Raw genomic sequence first — 21,530 nt, 5'->3', positions numbered from 1 at the left:
GTGGTTACCTTATTATTTACTCCTATTTTCTAAATTTAAACCTAACTTTTATTTCTTCGTGTTGCTATTATCTTCCTCTCCGTACGGAAGGTGTATGATTACATTTCTTAGTCCCTCTTTATTATTCTATCGTTGTCTTCTTTTATATAATAACATCGGTATTACTCTGTTATGAGCTTTTTTTTTTTTTTTCCTTCAATAATCTTGCTTTGTTTTTTTGGATTTCCCTGTCTGGGTTGACTTCTAGTTGCTCTGCCCAGTGTTGTAGTCTTGTGTTGATACCTGATATTATTGTTTTTCTCACTAAAGAACTCCCTTAAGTATTTCTTGTAGTTTTGGTTTGGTTTTTACAAGTTCCGTAAACTTGTGTTTATCTGGGACTGTCTTAATTTCACCTTCATATTTAAGAGACAGTTTTGCTGGATATATGATTCTTGGCAGGCAGTTTTTTTCCTTCAATTTTTTAAATATGTCATTCCATTGCCTTCTTGCCTGCATGGTTTCTGCCAAGTAGTCCGAGCTTATTCTTATTGGCTGTCCTTTGTAGGTGACTTTTCATTTATCTCTCACTGCTGTTTTAATTCTCTCTTTATCTTTGGTTTTGGCAAGTTTGATTATAATATGTCTTGGTGACTTTCTTTTAACATCTACCTTATGTGGAGTTTGATGAGCATCTTGGATAGATATCTTCTCATCTTTCATGATACCCGGGAAGTTTTCTGCCAATAAATCTTCAACAATTTTCTCTATTTTTTGTTATCGCTGCCTGTTCTGGTTCTCCAATAACTTGTAGGTTATTTTTCTTGATAGAGTCCCACATGATTCTAAAGGTTTCTTCATTTTTTTAAATTCTTTTATCTGATTTTTCTTCACGTATGTTAGTGCCAAGTGATTTTTCTTCGGGTTCTGAAATTCTAGCTTCTACTTGCTCAATTCTGCTCCTCTGACTTTGTATTGAGTTGTATACTTCTTTAATTTCATTGTTAAACCGTCTGAATTTCTGATTGCTGCCTTTCTATGGATTTTTCTAGCTTATTAAACTTTTTATTATGTTCCTGAATACCTTTCTAATTTCTTTAATTGCTTTATCTGTGTGTTCCTTGGCTTGTTCTGCATATTGTCTCATTTCTTTCCTGATGTCTTGAAGGGTTCTGCATATTAAACTTTTGTATTCTGCATCTGGTAATTCCAGGAATGCACTTTCATCTAGAAGATCCCTGGATTCTTTGTTTCAGAGTCTGTTGAGGTGATCATGGTGTGTTTCTTTATGTGACTTGATATTGACTGTTGTCTCTGAGCCATCTGTAAGTTATTGTATTAGTTTATCCTTCCTTACTGTGTCATAGCTTCTTGCTTTGTTTTCTTTTGGTATACCCCTATGGTTTGGTTGAGTGAGCTAGCTTGATTATTTTCACGTTTGGAGCTCTGACGTCCTGTTCCCAGATGGCTAGAGCTTTTATCATGTATATCGGTCTAGGAATCCATTCAGTTTTCTTGTATGAATTCAGCTCAGGTTTCCAGGTAGCTCATCATCAAGTGTGTGGTACAGGCTCTGTCTTACAGTCCTAGAGGGGCAGGGCTGATTGGCGTATATACCGGTATCTGATTGCAGCAGGACGTCATGCTCATAACTAGGCAGGGGGCTAAGAACCAACTCCCGACTGTCTCTGAGGAAAGCATATCCCTGTTCCCTAGAGCGTGCAGGTCGGAGGGTTCTGCAGAGGGACCATGGGCACCCAGAGTTTTTGGTTGTAAGGACTGGGAGGTACCAGTTATCTTTGGACCCCTGTCTCGGGTGGCTGGGTGACCCAAGTGAAGTTACCAGTCCTTAGGTCCCTGATGTGGGTAGGTGGGGACCTTGTTTAATAGGCAAAGCAATGTGAAACATCAAACACCCACCTCTCCATTGCACAGCTGAAATGGTCGGAGTCTGCCAACAAGGGCCTATTCTCCTGAAATAGGCCAACACAGGTCCATGCAGAATGGGAAGGTCCTCAAGTCCACAGATGGTTTATGGCTGGACAGGAGCTGCTTCTGTCCTGAGCTCCCCCAGTTAGTGGAGCTAGCAAATTATCTTTTCCCCTAAGTGCAATTTTTTCCTTCCCCAAGGCTGGGAGGATGGCTCTAGGTGCTCAACAGTGCCTATCTCAGGCCCAAGGCATTCAGCCCCGGAAGCTGGTTTGCGGGTGGGGGGGGGGGCGCGTTAAAATATATGCAAGTACTTAGCTTTTGCCAGAGCGCCATTCTCCTCATGTTCCGGAGGACTGAGTGGGCTGTGTGGGTGGCTGCTTCTCCTTGAGGAAACTGGCCAAGGCCAAATGCTAGTACCAGCCCGCCGCCGCTGCCGCTGCCCCGGGAATGGTGCCTGAGGGCTCCCCGCGATTCAGGTCCAGCAAGTCTTCTCTGCTTCTGAATGGTCTCTTCCTCCCCCTACTCCTCAGTTCGTTTTCTAAGCTTGCCTTTGAAGCTGAGGGCTCCCAGCCTGTCACAGATATACTCGTTTCACTTGTTTTTTTCCGGATCTTTGTTGTAAAGAGGGCTCGCCGGAAGCGTCTTTGTATTCTGCCATCTTGGCTCCGCTTCTCAATCTTTCAGAACTTTTTAGAGAACAATTTATAATCAAAGGTAGAGAAAGATAAGTCACCTAAAAAAAATTGTGTCACCCAAGATTTCGCCTAATCTCTGCTTCTCCTGTTGGATGTTTTTTTTAATTACATTTTCAGTTTCTTCTTTTGTTATGGGTTTATTTAGTTGTTCTCTCTCAGTTTGTGTTAGTTTAGGTAGGTAGTATGTCTAGAAACTTGTTCATTTCCTCTAAGGTTTCAAATTTGTTAGAGTAAAATTTTTCATGGTATTCTGTTATGATTTTTTAAATTTCAGTTGGGTCTTTTGTGGTATTGCCCACCTCATTTCTTACTCAGTTTATTTGCTGCTTCTACTGTTTTTCTTTGGATAGTTTGGTCAGTGGTTTATTGATTTTGTTGATCTTTTCAAAGAACTAGCCTTTGGTTGTGTTAACTCTTTCAATTGGTTTTATATTCTCTATTTCATTTATTTCTGATCTACTTTTTATTATTTTCTTCTGGTCCCCCCGGGCTTCTTTGGGTGTTCTCTTTCTATTTGTTCGAGTTGTCGGGATGTGCGCATTTATTGTAAATTGACCTCCAGGCATTGCTTTTGCCATGTACCAAAGGTTCTGGTAGGATGTATTTTCATTCTCATTTGATTCTGTGAATTTCTTTATTCCGTCCTTAATTTGTTCTATAACCCAGTAGTTTTTGAGCAAGTTGTTGTTCAGTTTCCATGTATTTGATTTTTTTTCCTTTTTCTGTTACTGATTTCTACTTTTATGGTGTTGTGGTCAGAAAAAAGCTTTGTAATATTTCGATGTTTTGGATTCTGTTAAGGCTTGCTTTGTGGCCTAATATGCGGTCTGTTCTGGAGAATGTTCCCTGTGCATTGGAATAGGAAGTATACTTGGCTCCTGTTGGGTGGAGTGTTCTGTATATGTGAGATCAAGGTGGTTGAGTGTGGCATTTAGATCTTTCATGTTTTTGTTGAACTTCCTTCTGGATGGTTTGTCCTTCACCGAAAGTGGTGTGTTTAAGTCTCCTACTGTTACTGTGGAGCTTTCTCTTTTTCTTTTTAATGCTGTTAGAGTCTGTTTTATATATTTTCAAGCCCTGTCATTGGGTATGTAAGTATTTATTATGATTATATTCTCCTGTTTCATTGACCCTTTTGTCATTATATGGTGTCGTTCCTTATCCTTTGTGTTGGATTTTGCTTTAAAGTCTATTTTGTCAGAGATTAATTTTGCCACCTCTGCTATTTTTTGATTGTTGTTTGCTCGATATATGTTTTTCCATCCTTTGAGGTTTTTTTTTTTGTATTAATGAATTTATCGAAATTATAAGATTAATGGATGTTTCTATGGAGCTGAAAATTTAATTTGGCTGTATCTTAGGGTAGAAGTTTTAGTTTAACTGTCTCAGTCCTGAGCGAATCATTGTCTTTGTTTTATATCTGCTGCAGGTATTGTGCAATTGTATGCATTTATTTTCTTCTGATAGTAGGTCTTCATAGTTTTTCTTCAGCATTTTTTTTTATTAACTTTTATTAAACTTCAAGTGAACGTTTACAAATCCAATCAGTCTGTCACATATAAGTTTACATACATCTAACTCCGTACTCCCACTTGCTCTCCCCCTCTTGAGTCAGCCCTTTCAGTCTCTCCTTTCGTGAGAATTTTGCCGGCTTCCCTCTCTCTCTCTATCCTCCCATCTCCCCTCCAGACAAGAGTTGCCAACACAATCTCAAGTGTCCACCTGATATAATTAGCTCACTCTTCATCAGCATCTCTCTCCCACCCGCTGACCAGTCCGTTTCATGTCTGATGAGTTGTCTTCGGGGATGGTTCCTGTCCTGTGCCAACAGAAGGTCTGGGGACCATGGCCACCGGGATTCCTCTAGTCTCAGTCAGACCATTAAGTTTGGTCTTTTTATGAGAATTTGGGGTCTGTATCCCACTGATCTCCTGCTCCCTCAGGGGTCCTCTGCTGTGCTCCCTGTCAGGGCAGTCATCGATTGTGGCCGGGCACCAACTAGTTCTTCTGGTCTCAGGGTGATGTAGGTCTCTGGTTCATGTGGCCCTTTCTGTCTCTTGGGCTCTTAGTTGTCGTGTGGCCTTGGTGTTCTTCATTTTCCTTTGCTCCAGGTGGGTTGAGACCACTTGATGCATCTTAGATGGCCGCTTGTTAGCATTTAAGACCCCAGACGCCACATTTCAAAGTGGGATGCAGAATGATTTCATAATAGAATTATTTTGCCAATTGACTTAGAAGTCCCCACAAACCATGTTCCCCAGACTCCCGCCTCTGCTCCGCTGACCTTTGCAGCATTCATTTTATCCCGGAAACTTCTTTGCTTTTGGTCCAGTCCAATTGAGCTGACCTTCCATGTATTAAGTGTTGTCTTTCCCTTCACCTAAAGCAGTTCTTATCTACTGATTAATCAATAAAAAACCCTCCCCCACCCTCCCTCCCTCCCTCCCTCGTAACCACAAAAGTATGTGTTCTTCTCAGGTTTACTATTTCTCAAGATCTTATAATAGTGGTCTTATACAGTATTTGTCCTTTTGCCTCTGACTAATTTCACTCAGCATAATGCCTTCCAGGTTCCTCCATGTTATGAAATGTTTCAGAGATTCGTCACTGTTCTTTATCGATGCGTAGTATTGCATTGTGTGAATATACCACAGTTTATTTACCCATTCATCCATTGATGGACACCTTGGTTGCTTCCAGCTTTTTGCTATTGTAAACAGAGCTGCAATAAACATGGGTGTGCGTATGTCTGTTTGTGTGAAGGCTCTTGTATCTCTAGGGTATATTCCGAGGAGTGGGATTTCTGGGTTGTATGGTAGTTCTATTTCTAACTGTTTAAGATAACGCCAGATGGATTTCCAAAGTGGTTGTACCATTTTACAATCCCACCAGCAGTGTATGAGAGTTCCAATCTCTCCGCAGCCTCTCCAACATTTATTATTTTGTGTTTTTTGGATTAATGCCAGCCTTGTTGGAGTGAGATGGAATCTCATCGTAGTTTTAATTTGCATTTCTCTAATTTTTTTAATGGCTAATGATCGAGAGCATTTTCTCATGTATCTGTTGGCTGCCTGAATATCTTCTTTAGTGAAATGTGTGTTCGTATCCTTTCCCCACTTTTTGGTTGGGTTGTTTGTCTTTTTGTGGTTGAGTTTTGACAGAATCATGTAGATTTTAGAGATCAGGTGCTGGTCGGAGATGTCATAGCTGAAAATTCTTTCCCAGTCTGTAGGTGGTCTTTTTACTCTCTTGGTGAAGTCTTTAGATGAGCATAGGTGTTTGATTTTTAGGAGCTCCCAGTTATCGGGTTTCTCTTCATCATTTTTGGTAATGTTTTGTATTCTGTTTATACCTTGTATTAGGGCTCCTAAGGTTGTCCCTATTTTTTCTTCCATGATCTTTATCGTTTTAGTCTTTATGTTTAGGTCTTTGATCCACTTGGAGTTAGTTTTTGTGCTTGGTGTGAGGTATGGGTCATCCTTTGAGTTTTAGTTTGTGTCTTTGAGTCTAAGGTGTGTCTCTTGTAGGCAGCGTATAGACAGATCATGTATTTTAATCCATTCTGCCACTGTCTTTATTGGTGCATTTAGTCCATTTATGTTCAGCATAATTATTGATACATATGAGTTTAGTGCTGTCATTTTGATGTATTTTTGTGTGTGTGTATGATGTTGACAGTTTCTTTGTTCCAGTTAATTTTCTATGTTGGGTTGTTTTTCTTTAAGAATTTTCTTTTCATCATTTTCATAATTGTTGATTTTGTGTTTGCTGAGTCTTTATGCTTTTCTTGATTTTTATTTTTCTAAGTTTAAGCCAATGTTTTATTTCTTGATATTGCCTTGACTTCCTCTCCATATGAAAATTCTATGACTACATTATTCAGTCTTTCTTTTTTGTTTTAATGTTGTCACCTTTTACATAATGACATTTCTGTTTCCCTATTTTCAGTGTTTTTAGCTTTGATTTATTTGTAACTTTTCTATCTGGGCTGATATCTGGTTGTTCTGTCTTGTTTTTCAGTCTTGGGTTGTTATCTGATGTTATTGATTCTCTAACCGGAGGACTCCCTTCAGTATTTCTTGTAATTTTGGTTTGGTTTGTACAGGTTCCCTTAACTTCTGTTTATCTGGAAATGCCCTAATTTTGCCATTACATTTGAGAGACAGTTTTGCTGGATATAGAATTCTTGTGGCAGGCTTTTTCCCTCCAGGCTTTGTATATGTCATCCCATTGTCTTCTTGCCTGCATGGTTTTTGCTGAGTAGTCAGAGCTTAGTCTTACTGACTCTCCTTTGTAGATGACTTTTTGTTTATGCCTAGCGGCTCTTCAAATTCTCTCTTTATCTTTGGTTTTGGCAAGTTTGATTATAGCGTGTCTTTGTGGCTTTCCTTTGGGGTCTGCCCTGTATGGGTTCGATGAGCTTCTTGGATAGATATCTTCTCATCTTTCATGATATCAGGGAGGGTTTCTGCCCACAAATCTTCAACAATTCTCTCGATATTTTCTGTTATCCACCCCTTTTCTGGTATCCCAATCTCTCATAGGCTATTCCTTTTGATAGAGTCCTATATAATTCTTAGGATTTCATCATTTATTAAAATTATTTTATCTGATTTTTCCTCTGATAATGGTGTCAAGTGCTTTACCTTCAATCTCACTAATTCTGACTTCCATTGCCTCAATTCTGCCCCTATGACTTTCTGCTGAGTTGTCTAATTCTGAAATTTTATTGTTAATCTTTTGGATTTCAGTTAGCTGTCTCTCTGTGGATTCTTGCTGACTGTTAAATTTTTCATTATGCTCTTGTATAACCTTCTTTAGCTCCTCTTTTGCTTTGTCTGTGTGTTCCTTGGCTTGTTCTGCATTTTGCCTGATTTCCTTCCTGATCTCTTGAAGAGCTCTGCCTATTAATCTTTTGAAATCTAGATCCGATAATTCCAAGATGCTACCTTCTTCTAGAAGGTTTCTTCTTTGTTTTGGGCGCTTGCTGAAGCCATCATGGTCTGCCCCTTTATGTGATTTGATGTAGTCTCCGAGCCATCCATAAGTTATTATATTTATTTATTTTATGTTTGCTAACTGTATCCCAGCTTTTTGTTCTGTTTTGATATGCCCAAATAGGCTGGTCCTGTGAGCTGGTTTGATTTTTGGCATCTTTGAAGCCCTAATGACCTGTCACCAGGTAGTTAGAACTGTCCGTCTCAGTGCATTGTTATATCAGGAGATACTTGATGTCGATATGGGAACTAGTCGGTATATTCTCGGTGATGTTAATTTGATTATTTGATTAAGGTAATGAATGCCAGGTTTATCCGCTGTAAAACTGTTTTTCCGTTTGGAAGTATTTTGTTTCTTATCATATTTTTGCCCACTAATTTTTACCATTCATCAATGACACTTGGCCTTTTACATATATTACTGTGGTGTCTGCCAGATGGTAATTTTCTATCTCTATCTTTCCTTCTACATTCATTACTTAGAGTTCTTCTGTAAGTAAGAGACGTTCTTTCTTTCCCACTATTTATTCAGTCATTTATGTCATAATAAAATTTTAACTGTAAAATGTTCCATTGTGTATGTGTATTGTAATTTATTTAAATAAACCTCCATCGTGGACATTGAATTATTTCCAACTTTTCAGTATCGTAAGCATTATAATGAGCATACCCCTTTCAGCGCTTGCCTACTTATTTCCCTAGGGTAAATTACCCTAAAAACAATAATTTTTGAATCAAAGGCACACACTTAAAAAGTACGTATTTTGACTGGAGAAACTCCAAGAGCATGGCCCCCGGACACCCTTTTAACTTGGCACTGAAGTCACTACTGAGGGTCACCCTTCAGCCAAAGATTAGACAGGCCCATAAAATAAAACGAGACTAAATGGGCACTCCAGCCCAGGGGCAAGGATGAGAAGGTAGGAGGAGGCAGAAAAGCTGATAATGGGGAACCCGAGGTCGAGAAGGGGAGAGTGTTGACACGTGGTGGAGTTGGCAAAACAATAAGTATATTGTCTAATGAGACAATTTTAGTTTGTTCTGTAAACCAGAATCACACACAGACAAAAAGTACATACTGCCCTCTAGAAAGGTTATTATAAGTGATACCCAAACAGGCAGCATGTGAGAGTCAATGCCTATTTCCCCACATTATGAACAACATTTCTCACCAGCTTCTAATTTGTTATCTTACTGTTTTGGAACGGGATAGAATGTATATGAATAAATCACGTTTTCGAGTGGGTGAAAATTACAGGGGGATAGAAAGAAGCTTATAGTTTAACATTAAAAACTCTCACAATGAGCCCTGCCCCACAGTGGAAAGAGATGCACTGTATGGAAGAGAATTCCCATCACTGGAAATATTTAAATCAAGACTTAAAGCCACTTGTTGGGAATGATGTAGAGGGTATCAGATAAACTCTGAGGCCCCTCTTGGTCCTCAGAGTATGTAATACTTTGGTTTATGGCCATCGACCTATGTCTCCAATGTTTGAGTAAATGTGGATGTCTTCTTTTTCAGTGGTTGAAGGCCTCTCACTGTTGGACTTGGGAGTGTCTCCATATTCTGGAGCAGTATTCCATGAAGTAAGTGTTCTTCTTTTCTGGGTGCTGAAAGTAGTTTATATTCCCAGATACCAAAGCCTAACCTCTGTTTGTTTTGTACAAACATTTAAAAAGATCTATTTTGGAAAATCATATTCAGAAGCAGACCTTTTTAAGATGTCCTCTGCAAAAGAAGGAAGTTTCACAACTGTAGTGGGAATGATTCAGACTAAGATTGTAGTTTTGGGAAGCAGACGAGGCTTCTGTAGAAGTTATTTTAAGTGACAAATAAATGGTAAGCAGTCCCCAGTCCACGAATAAATTGTATGCTAATGGGCATGTAATTTGGTTCTTTGGAACATGCTTTCCCATGAAAACTATGACAGCAATGTTTGTTTCTTAGAAAGCTGACTAAATCTATTTAATCCATTATTAGTTCTTAAGAATAGTGAAATCAGTCTGTTAAACCACTGTCATCTCTTGTTTCGATTACTGCAACAGCTTTCTGACAAATCTTTCTGCCTTCAATCTTGTTCTTTTACTCTTTATTCAGCAGGCAGAGCCATCTTTCTAAAATGTGAATCTGATTTTGTCACTGTCTTGCTCAGTATATTTGAATGCTAACTATTGACCTCAGGATAAAATCCGAAAACCTTAGAGGGTCATACAAAGCCCTGTGGACTCTGCTCACCACATCAACCACATTTCTTACCAATCTCTCTTTTCCATTCTTACTGGCATATTGTTCTAAAGTAGAAGTCTTCTAATTTGACATTTTTTCTCCTAATTTTTAGAGTTGACGCCCTTATATTTACTTTGAGAACAAAGTTTTCTTTTGGCACTTCACATCTATTTAGTCTTTTGAAAGCATTCAACTTAGTTCTCATAGAAATAACAATTATCTTTTGCATTTGTATTTCATTATCTTTGTATTACTATTCAGTTGAATCACAATAAGAAGAACTGCTGGCAGAAGCAGGCTAGGAACTATTTAAGAGATTCTTAGTAAGCATACAGTTCAACTACTGGGAACAGATGTATGTAGGCATACCAAAGACAGCCCAATAGCCGTGAAGGCTCAGTATGCTGTGGGCCTTGGGCAGTATGTTTTCTAGACAGAATAGGAACCCCCGAGAGAGTTCTGACATACTCTTATTATGCTACAGCATCATATTCTTTATTACCTATGGGCCTTTGTTCATCCTGTTGTCTGCTAATGGAGGACCACCCTTCTTTCTGTGGTTGGCTCTACTATTCAGATATTATCTTACATTTTACCTCCTCCAAGAAGTTGTACCTCATTACTTTAGACTAGGTTAGATTCCTCCTTTATCTGCCAAAGCATCTTGTACTTATCTTTCTCATGACTCATATCACACTCTTGAAATTGCGTCTGTACCTGTTTCATCCATTCTACTATATTCTCCTCAAGAGCAGGTACTAGCACCTTTTCATCGCTTATTCCTAACATCTAGCTCTATATCTGACATGTATTCGAATTCTTTCCGCTTTTCATTCCTTTAGTAAATATTTGTTAAGTATATATTTTTTTTATATACCAAATGCTGGCTACTATGCTAGGAATACCAAACAAGACACAGCCCCTGTCCTCATGGTACTTACATTTCACTGAGAGAGACAGACAGTAAGCTAGCAGAAAAGAAATAGATTTCAGAGCAAGTAATATCACCAGGGATAAAGAAGGTCATTTCATAATGATAAAGGGGTCAGTTCATCAGAAGAACATAATAATTCTAAATGTTTGTGTACCTAATGGCAGGGGTTCAAAATGCATGAAATAAAAACGGATAGAACTGAAAGGAGGACAAGACAAATCCACAGCTACAGTTGGAGATTTCAATAATCTTCTCTCAATGATTGATAGACTAAGTAGACAGAAAATTAATAAGGAATTAGAAGACTTGTACAACACTATCGACCAACTTGACTTAATTGATATTTATAGAACAGTCCATCCAACAACAGCAGAATACACATTCTTTTCAAGTGCACACAGAACATTTGCCAAGAAAGACCATATTCTGGGTCATAAAACAAGGCTCAGTAAACCTCGAAGGATTCACAAACAGTAGGTAGCTTAACTAGTAAAGAATGACTGTCTTGAGCATTATGCTCTTTTAAAATCTCTCTTCGTGGGATCAGATTGACAATAGCAACTCGAAACTTTAGATGGGAAACTTAGGTGGCAGTGAATTTATGTTTAATGGGGAAGGAGCAGCTCAGAAAAGAAGGGTGAGAATAGTTGCACTACTTGAAGGATGTAATCAGCGTTACTGAGTTGTACATGTAGGAACTGTTAAATTGGTGTATGTTCTGCTTTGTATATTCTCAAAACAATGACAACAATAAAATAAATTATTTAAAAAAAATTTTAAAGGATTTAAGTCATACAGAGTATGTTCTCTGACTACAATGAATTAAATAAAATAGTAATAGCAGAAATATATCTGGAAAATCCCCAAATATTTGAAAACTAGGTAACACATTTCTAAATAATCCATAAATCAAAGAGGAAATCTAAAGGGAAATTAGAATTTTGAAATGAATGAAAATGAAAACACACATATAAAAACATGTGGGATGTTTCTAAAGCAGGACTTAAAAGGAAATTTATAGCCCCAAATGCTTATATTAGAAAAGAAGAAAGGTCTTAAATCAATGACTTCAACTTCTACCTTAAGAAGCTATAAAAAGAAAAGCAAATTAAACCCAAAGTAAGCGGAATAAAGGAAATAATTAAAACCTGAGCAGAAATAAATAGAAAACAAAAAATAATAAAATCGCGGACACACAGACTCACTATACTAAAAAGAATTGGTCAGTGTTGAACCGTTTTAGGAGCTAACATATGATCAGGAACCAATGGTACTGAAGGAAGAAGGCCAAGCTGCACTGAGGGCATTGGCAAAAAACAAAGCCCTGGGAATTGAGGGAATACCATTTGAGATGTTTCAACGAATGGATGCAGCACTGGAAGTGCTCACTTGTCTACACCAAGAAATTTGGGAGACAACTGCCTGGCCAGTTAACTGGAAAGAGATCCATATTTATGCCTGTTTTCAAGGAAGATGATCTAACTGAATGCTGAAATTATCAAACAATATCATTAATATCACATGCAAGCGGCTGCAGCAGTATATCGACAGGGACCAGAAGTTCAAGCCGGTTTTAGAACAGAATGTGAAACCAGGGATATCATTGCTGATGTCACATGGATCCTGGCTGAAAGCAGAGAATACCAAAAAGATGTTCACCTGTGTTTTATTGACTGTGCAAAGGCATTTGACTGTGTAGATCATAACAAATCATGGATAACATGGTGAAGAATGGGAATTCCAGAACACTTAATTGTGCTCATGCGGAATCTGTACATGGATCAAGAGGCAGCCGTTTGAACAGAACAAGGGGATATTGCGTGGTTTAAAGTTAGGAAAGGTGTGTGTCAGGATTGTATCCTTTTATCATACCTATTCAGTCTGTACGCCGAGCAAATAATCCGAGAAGCTGAACTGTGTGGAGAAGAACGGGGCATCAGGATTGGAGGAAGACTCATCAACAACCTGCGTTACGCAGATGACACAGCCTTGCTTGCCGAAAGTGAAGAGGACTTGAAGCACTTACTGATGAAGATCAAAGACCACAGCCTTCAATATGGATTACACCTCAACATAAAGAAAACAGAAGTCCTCACAACTGGACAAATAAGCAACGTCATGATAAACGGAGAAAAGATTGAGGCTGTCAAGGATTTCATTTTACTTGGATCCACAATCAACAGCCATGGAAGCAGCAGTCAAGAAATCAAAAGACACGTTGCATTGGACAAATTGGCTGCAAAAGACCTCTCTGAGATGTTGAAAAGCAAAGATGTCACCTTAAGGTCTAAAGTGTGCCTCACCCAAGCAGTGGTGTTTTCAGTTGCCTCATATGCATGTGGAAACCCTGGTGGCATAGTGCTTAAGTGCCGTGGCTGCTAACCAAAAGGTCAGCAGTTCGAATCCACCAGGCGCTCCTTGGAAACGGGGACGGGGGGAGCAGTTCTACCCTGTCCCGTAGGGTCACTATGAGTCAGAATTTACTCGATGGCAATGGGTTTGGTTTTTGGTTTTTTTCATATGCATGTGAAAGCTGGACAGTAAATAAGGAGGACTGGAGAAGAATTGACGCCTTTGAATTGTGATGTTGGCGAAGAATGTTGAATATATCATGGACTGCCAAAAGAATGAACAAACCTGTCTTGGAGGAAGTACAACCAGAATGCTCCTTGGAAGCAAGGATGGTGAGATTATGTCTCACATACTTTGGACATGTTATCAGGAGGGATCAGTCCCTGAAGAAGGACATCATGCTTGGTAAAGTAGAGGGTCAGTGAAAAAGAGGAAGACCCTCATGAGATGGATTGATGCAGTGGGTGCAACAGTGGGCTCAAGCGTAGCAACAATTGTGAGGATGGCGCAGGACTGGGAAGTGTTTTGTTTTGTCATGCATAGGCTCACTATGAGTCAGAACCGACTCAACGGCATCTAGCAGCACCAACAACGTGTGTATGTGTATATAAGTGTGTGTGTGTGTGTGTGTGTGTGTGTGTGTGTGAGAGAGAGTCAAACCTTAGGAAGTTGTACACTTTAATTATGTGCAGTTTATTATTTATTTAATTATGTGCATAGTTTATTATATGCCAGTCATACCTCCATAATGCTAAAGTTTAAAAATAATGTGATTTCAGTTGATGGTAAGTACATACAGAAGAATAAAGCTGAGTTAATGTACAAAGAGTGATGATGGTCAAGTGGTCACTATTTTATATAGTGTGGTCAAGGAAGGCTCTCTGAGGAGGTGAAACTTGAATAAGTGACCTAAATGAAGCAAGCAAGCCATGTGATGGCCCTGATTTGGCAATGAACTTGGCATTTATGAGTTGTAGAAAGATGGCCTGTGTGGCTAAGGCAGAATGAGCAAAGGGAAAGTGATCGAGATTAGTTGTAAGGCAAAGTTAAAGGCCCCACTTTTATAGGACTTTGTATAAACACGAGTAGAACTGCCCCACAGGGTTTCCAAGGAGCGTGTGGCAGATTTGAACTGCTGACCTTTTGGTTAGCAGCCGTAGCACTTAACCACTACGCCACCAGGGTTTCCATAAACATGATTAGGAGTTTGGATTTTATTTTTAGTGTGATGGGTTTTAAACAGGGAGAGAGGTGATCAGATTTATCTTTTATGTTTAATAAATATTGCTGTGGCTACTGTGAGGGAAATTGGCTTTAGAGGTGCAGTGCGGTGGGTCACTTTTGTGTGGCCTTTCTAGCCGTGGTCTTGTAACTCCCAAGTTACAGGGGGCTCTGTGATAGGGTAATTGTGGCCCAGCAAAGGGATTGGTCAGTTTTGTCATCCCGCTGGGTATGAAATGAGCCACCCGAAAGGCTGGAAAGAGGATCCCACCACCCCCACCAAGGAAGAACAGCCAAAAGTCAGCATGTCCTTTGGACCTGGGATCCCTGCACTGAGAAGCTCCTGGAACCAGGAAACTGAGAGCAAGAGAAGGAGAAAGAGAGATGTAATCCTGAAGATGGTGAAAAGCAGTGGCAAGAGAGACCTGACAGCAGAGACCCGGTTGCAGGAGATGGCGTCGTGGGCGTCCTAGCCCACAGAGAGAGAAAGCTGAGTGCCTTTGGGCAGAGGCCTAGAGCCAAGGAGAGGCATGCCTGCAAGCATGCCTGGGAAGAGGCTGTCCTAATGGAAGAACTGTATCCTTATGTGTTCTGGAGCCTGAATTGTAACCTGTTACTCGACAGCACTGGGGTGGGACTTCTCTAATAACCCCATAATCGTGGGTATGATCTGTGAGTTCTGTGTGACCATCACAATGAATAATCGAACCCAGCAGAGAAGTAGAGAGTGATGTGGGAGGGACAGTTGGTGTCAGAGTTGGTAAAAATGGTAGAGAGAGGAGCTATGTTTGGCCTCCGCCTCAGAGGAATCAGCCTTGGGCTGTTGATCTGGATTCTCCTTTCCTGTTGTGAAGTTAGAGGAGGTCAGACACTGCCCCCATACCATTTTTGCAAGGGGTGAGAGATAATAAGAATGTTGTTGCCATAGTCTAAGCAGGATGATGGTGCCATGGAACTTGAGTTATATTTGTAGAGGTGGCTTGTTAATAGATTTGATGTGAGATAAGGCAAGAAAGGATTCAGATTCAAGGATCCAATTCAAGGATAACAGGTGTTTTTGGCCTGAGCAACTGAGTGAATATTGGTGCTATTTATGGGGATGAGGCATACTGGTAGAGGGGCAGTGTTCAGGGGAGGGGAATGGAAAATCAAGAGTTCAGATTTTGCCACATTGTTTAAAGTGCTTGTTAGACATCGGGATGGAGGTGCTAAGGCAATTGGCTGTACAAATGTGAAACTCAAGAGGAGAGGTCCAGACTCGAGGTATAAAATTGGGCTCTGTTAGACTATAGATGTTATTTAAAGCCATGGAATTGGATGTGGTCACCTATTGTGATTTCCAGCCTCTAAAATGGCCCCCAAAGATTTCTACCTCTTGGTATTTATACTTTTTTGTAGTCCTCTCCCAGGGTGTTTGTGTGACCAATAGAATACGACAGAAGTGATGGTATGTCACCTCCTAGATTAGGTATAAAAGATACCGTGGCTTCCATCTTAGACTCTTTCGGATCACTTGCACCAGGGAAAGTTATGTCATGAGTAGTAGCCTTATGGAGAGGTCGGTGTGTTGAAGAGCTGAATCCTCCTACCAACAACCACGAGTAAGCTTGAAAGTGGATACTGAAGCCCCTTCCCAGACTGCAACTCCAGCTGACAGCTTGACTGCAACCTCATCAGAGGCCCTGAGTCAAAACTGCCCAGCTAAGCCATTTCCCAATTCCTGACTCCCAGAAACTGTGTGAGATAAACGTTTGTTGTAAAAGGTGCTAAATTTTGGGATAATTTGTCACACAGAAATAGATAACAAACAAACAAAAAAAAAAAAAGCAAGAAATAGGTAACTAATATACCTAGAAAGTAAATATAGAAAAAGAGCACTGAGACCTGGGGAAGAGGAGCTAGCAAAGAAAGCTGAGAAGGAGGGAAATCAGAAAAATGTAGTACATGGAAGCTAAATAAAGAAGATGCTTCGCGGAAGGAGTAAAAAACTATGTCAAATGCTGCGGCGAGATTGGGAAAATTAGGATTGATGATTGATTTGTCAAAATTGAGATTTTTGGAGACAGTAATTTCAGTGGAATAAGACATTGATTAAAGTATATTGTAGAGAGGAAATGGAAAGACAGTATAGACAACTTTTTTGAGGAGCTTTGCTCTAAAGCGGGGCAAAGAAATGGTATAGTAGCTGGAGGGGGTTGTCTAGTAAAGAATCCTTAAATATGAGGGAATCGGATTTTTGGGTGCCAGTGGGAATAATCCTGTGGGTGGAGAAGTTGATAATGTAAGATGTTGATGTTGTTAGTTGCCATGGAGTCAGTTCCTACTCATGATGACCCCGATATATGCAAAAGATTTTCTAGGCTGTGACGTTTCGGAAGCAGATCACCAGACCTGTCTTCTGAGATGCCTCTGGGTGTGTTTGAACCCCCAACCTTTCACCTAGTAGTCAAATGCTTAACCGTTGTGCCATCTAGGGATTCTAATAATGTGGGATAAAACCAAAAACTAAACCAAACCCACTGCTGTCATGTCTATTCCAACTCATAGCGACCCTATAGGACAGAGTAGAACTGCCCCATGGGGTTTCCAAGGAGCAGCTGGTGGATTTGAACTGCTGACTTTTTGATTAGCAGCTATAGCTGTTAACCACTGTGCCACCAGGGTAGAATATAGAGAGGATAATTGAAAGAGTAGTGTCCTTAAGGAAGCAAGAAGGAATGGGATCCATTTCGTAGGTAGAACCCAAAACCCGCTGCCATCAAGTCAATTCCGACTCTTAGCGTCCCTATAGGACGGAGTAGAACTCTGTCCCATAGAGTTTCCAAGGAGCACCTGGTGGTTCGAATTGCCGACCTTTTGGTTAGGAGCTGTAGTACTTAACCGCTATGCCACCAGGGTTTCCTTTCATAGGTAAAAGAATTGGTTTTAGGTAGGAATAAAGGAAGTTTATTCATTCTTAATAAGAAAAAGGCAAAGAGTATAGGTACAGGTAATTGGTCGACTGAGTGATGGGAAAATAAGCTGGTTCTCATTTGTTTTTTTCTCAGTGAACTAAGAAATGAGACTGTCAGCTGAAAGTGAGAAGTGGTGAGAGAAGTTAGAGGTTTGAGAGAGGAAGATACGAAATAGTCCTCTCAGAAAGAGCATATTGAATGAATAGCTGGAAGGGCTATATCTAGCCACTTAATCATCCCTTAAAATGTTGTTTCTATTAGAAAATACATTCTTAGATACAATGACTAACTCTAGAATACCATTTTTATTGCTCACCAAGTGTGTGTTTGGATCGGTGTTTAAAGGGGGATAAAGGTGTAGGGTAGTAATTTCCAGCTACTAGAAGCATATTGGCTCTTTATACCTGGAACTGTTACCCTTGAGGACCTCTGAATTAGGGGGCAAAAACAGTTGTTTCCCCCAAACACAATGGGGATAACTTCAAACCCAGAGTCCCTTGTTCTCCATTCCTGAATGTGGGTTAATTTGCTTGTAAACTGGGTGTTCATAAATCAGGAGCTACATGTGTGCGTGTATACATATATAGGTGTAAATATATATAAAAAAATGTAAATATATATAAATATGTATATTTAAAGTAACCTCTATTTTATTCAGTAAACTTCCAAAAATAGAAAGGAGCAGGCCATTGTTCTGCAAACATAATTTTACATTTGTCATGTTACATGTAGGATAGAGAGAGGATTATTAATTGAAACATCGTAAGTTGGGGTTCTTTTTATAGTAATTGTTTTCTTTCGCATTTTATAAATCAGAAAATTGTAAATGAGAGATTTTTTGCAGAGTTACAGAACTGATGATCTGAAAATGGAGCTACCAGTATTTTAATGTTAAGAAATAAAATTACGTCAAAGTAAATGAAAAGAACACTTTTGAAGGAAATTTTACCATTGTTTTGCATTACTTGTTTCTTTCTTAATCTTGGGTGAATTTTATTATGTACTCTTCCCATTCCTAGGTCCCATTATCTACTCTTAGGGAAAGATAAAAATATGTGAAAATGGAGAAGAAAATTCTGTACAGAGGAGAAAAAAAAGGAATTTAGCAACCACGGATGAGATTTTATAAATGGCCTTTAAGGGACGGTTCTGTTTTTTTTCTGTTTAGCCAAGTACTGGTAGTAAAGCTATTAGTTTATTCACACCTACAACCACCCCCACTGGGAGTGGTCGCTCAGATGGAGACGAAGCATAAAGACAAATTATATTCAGTATATACTTCTCTGTAATAGTGTGGTATATAATTTACCTACTGCATACATGTAAGTTTATTATGGAAACTTGCCCATTTGCTGATAAGCTTTTTGAGAACTATTTGTTCTGATATTTCTGATACCTAGTTAGAGCCATTCTGAATTACCTGAAGCATCAAAACACTTTGAAAGTAGGCTATTGGTAATATAAACATCAAGTTACCACTTCTTGATAACAAGGATGAGTGGAAAAAAGAATCAGTCCCTTAGTAGATAGTTGTAAAAGCTTAATGCTTTTTAGAACTTTGAGACAAAGTTGATGCTGTTTCCAAAAAGAGGTAAAAACCTGATCTTGGGTAACTAAGATATTGAGGTTTACTATATGCTTGTCACTGTGCTATCTGCTTGTGTACATTACCTTACTTCTCCCAACAACGCTGTGAAATAGGTCATTATTTCCGTTTTATAGCTTAGGAAACCAAGGCTCAGAGGGAGAAACAACTTGCCCAAAGCTATGCACACAGGTGGAATCAGGATTTAAACTTTGGAGGCTGATGCCAAGGCCTGTGTTCTTTCCACCATGCTAACCAAAAAGCCTGCCAATGACCCTTAGCAATATTATAGGACACATTTTTGCATGTAGTTGGGGTTGGAAGGAGGTTATATTCTTCTTCTAGTTTTGGTAGACTGAGGGACTGGCTCCTAGCAGACCAAACCTCCTGACCAGAACGACCACTAAAGCAGGATGAATTAAAAAAATAAAATCTGAAGGCATTGGGAAGTACCAAGATAGCCAGGATTTGAGGGACCAAGATCCTAAAGAGAAGGCGTGTGAAAAAAGTGAGACTGACAGACTGAGCTGCTTTTTCCTTTGAAGCATTTGCTAATTTTTGAGTGACTCAGGTTGAGACCCAGAGAAGTGGAACACAAATTGTCTGGGAAGAAGCTAAGATGCTACACAGAGCTGTTGGCAGTCTCAGAATGCTTGGGAAATGCATATTAGAGGGTAGGGCCAACTGAGGCGGTGGGACCCTGGTAAAGGCCTTAGCTTCCAGTTGGGACTGCTGAAGTACTACGTTCTAGGTGTAAGGTTAAAACAGATGTAGACCAGTCTTATGGATACTGAATCTAACCTCTGATTAGCTCAATCTGTAATAAGATTAAGGTGATGTGATTGTATTCTGCTTGCCAGAAGCTAAAGAAATCCTTTCTGGAAGGAAATAGCCTCATCCCTGGGTGGCACAAATGGTTAAGCACTCGACTTCTCACTGAAAGGTTGGTGGCTCACCCCTACCCAGAGGCACCTCAGAAGAAAGGTCTGGTGATCTACTTCTGACAGGTCAGAGCCTTCAAAACCCTGTGGAGCACAGTTCAACTCTGACACACGTGGGGTCTCCATGAGTTGGAATTCACTCGACAACTGGTTTGGTTTTATTATTTTTTTATAGTCTCTAATTTTTCATACTCAATGTCATTTAGTCAAAAATTACCAAGCATAACTATGGGATAGAAAATGATACTGGTGAGGAGTGAGCTTCTTGGATCAAGTAGACACATGAGACTATGTGGGCAGCTCCTGTCTGGGGGAGAGATGAGAGAGCAGAGGGGGTCAGAAGCTGGCCAAATGGACATGAAAATAGAGAGTGAGGGGAAGGACTGTGCTGTCTCATTAGGGGGAGAGCAACTAGGAGTATATAGCAAGTGTATATAAGTTTTTGTATGAGAGACTGACTTGATTTGTAAACTCACTTACAGCACAATGAAAAAAAAAATTACCAAGCATAATAAGGGATGGAGAAAAAAATAGGCAATCAAAACAGATCCATAAGTGATGCAAATATTGGAGTTATTAAGCTTGGACTTTAACATAACTGTGATCAGTTATTAATATGTTTAAAAAATAGATGACAAGATAGAAAATTTCGCCAGAGAACTAGAATATATAATAATGAATCAAACGGAAATTCTACAACTGTAAAATATAATAACAAATTAAGAATGCAATAAATGACTTTAACAGCAGATTACACAGAGCTAAGAGATCAGTGATCTGGAAGATAGGTCTGTAGAAAATATCCTGTAGGTATTTGGACACAAAAAGGAAAAAAATACAGAGAAACAAACATAAGAGATCTATAAAAAAAAAAAATAAAAAGATCTAGCATACATATAAATGAAGTTACAGAAAGGGGAAGAAACAGAATGAGATAGAAACAATATTTGAAGAAATTAAAGACTGAAAAAATTTTCAAAACTTATAAAAGACATAACAATTCAAGAAGTTCTATAAACCCAAGCCAGATAAATTCAAAGAGAAATATACATTATAATAAAACTACTTAAAACCAGACAAATAGATTAAAAGCAGCTGGGGGTGGTGGTGGGGTGGTGATGGTGGTGGTGGTAATTATCTTTAAAAAAGCAACAGTGAGATGGAAAGTAACTTCTGAACAGAAATGGTGAGATCCAGAGACAGTGGGAAGACATCTTTACAGTGCTGAAAGAAAATGTCTGCTAGCATAGAATTCTAAACTAAGTGAAAATATTTTTCAGCAGAAATGAAGGCAAGATAAAGACATTTCCTACAGTGCAATGGGTTTCTCTTATATATGGCCTTTCTGGCCTTGGATTTATTATTCTGCCAAAGATGATTGGCTGGGCCACAGTCTTGCAAGGGATTGGTCAATTACTATGCAAATAGGGTGTGTAAAAGAACTCAGTAGGATTAAGTGACCTTGCAGGGGATTGGTCAGTTTGTGGCCTGGCTATGAGGGCTATGCCATGAAATTGATAAGGCGCTTGCCTATAAGTAGCCAAACTGACAGAGGTTTTTAGAGAGGGAGAGGGAGAGAGAAGGAAGAGAGCCCCTAAAAGGGCTCTAATATGGGTCAAGAGCTGTTACAGTGAAGATGGCTTGAGGTGGTGGCAGCAGTATGAGGGGCAGCAGTAAGAGCAGTGGAACCACAAGACCGGCAGACGGCTG

The 21,530-nt window shown here is 39.5% G+C and overlaps 1 protein-coding gene across 2 annotated transcripts in view; it reads left to right on the top strand.

Moving 5' to 3' along the window:
* Positions 1–21,530, top strand: part of PIGU (phosphatidylinositol glycan anchor biosynthesis class U) — a 116,183-nt gene that overhangs the window by 17,150 nt on the left and 77,503 nt on the right. For both annotated transcript variants that reach the window (XM_023550163.2, XM_003411669.4), the window contains exon 2: positions 9,129–9,193. In XM_023550163.2, the coding sequence (XP_023405931.1) occupies positions 9,129–9,193 (65 nt within the window). The remainder of the gene's footprint in view (positions 1–9,128; positions 9,194–21,530) is intronic.

Source organism: Loxodonta africana, chromosome 24 (assembly GCF_030014295.1).
Source record: "Loxodonta africana isolate mLoxAfr1 chromosome 24, mLoxAfr1.hap2, whole genome shotgun sequence".
In the NCBI taxonomy this organism is placed as follows: Eukaryota; Metazoa; Chordata; class Mammalia; order Proboscidea; family Elephantidae; genus Loxodonta; species Loxodonta africana.
This window is presented reverse-complemented; position numbering and strand designations above follow the sequence as displayed.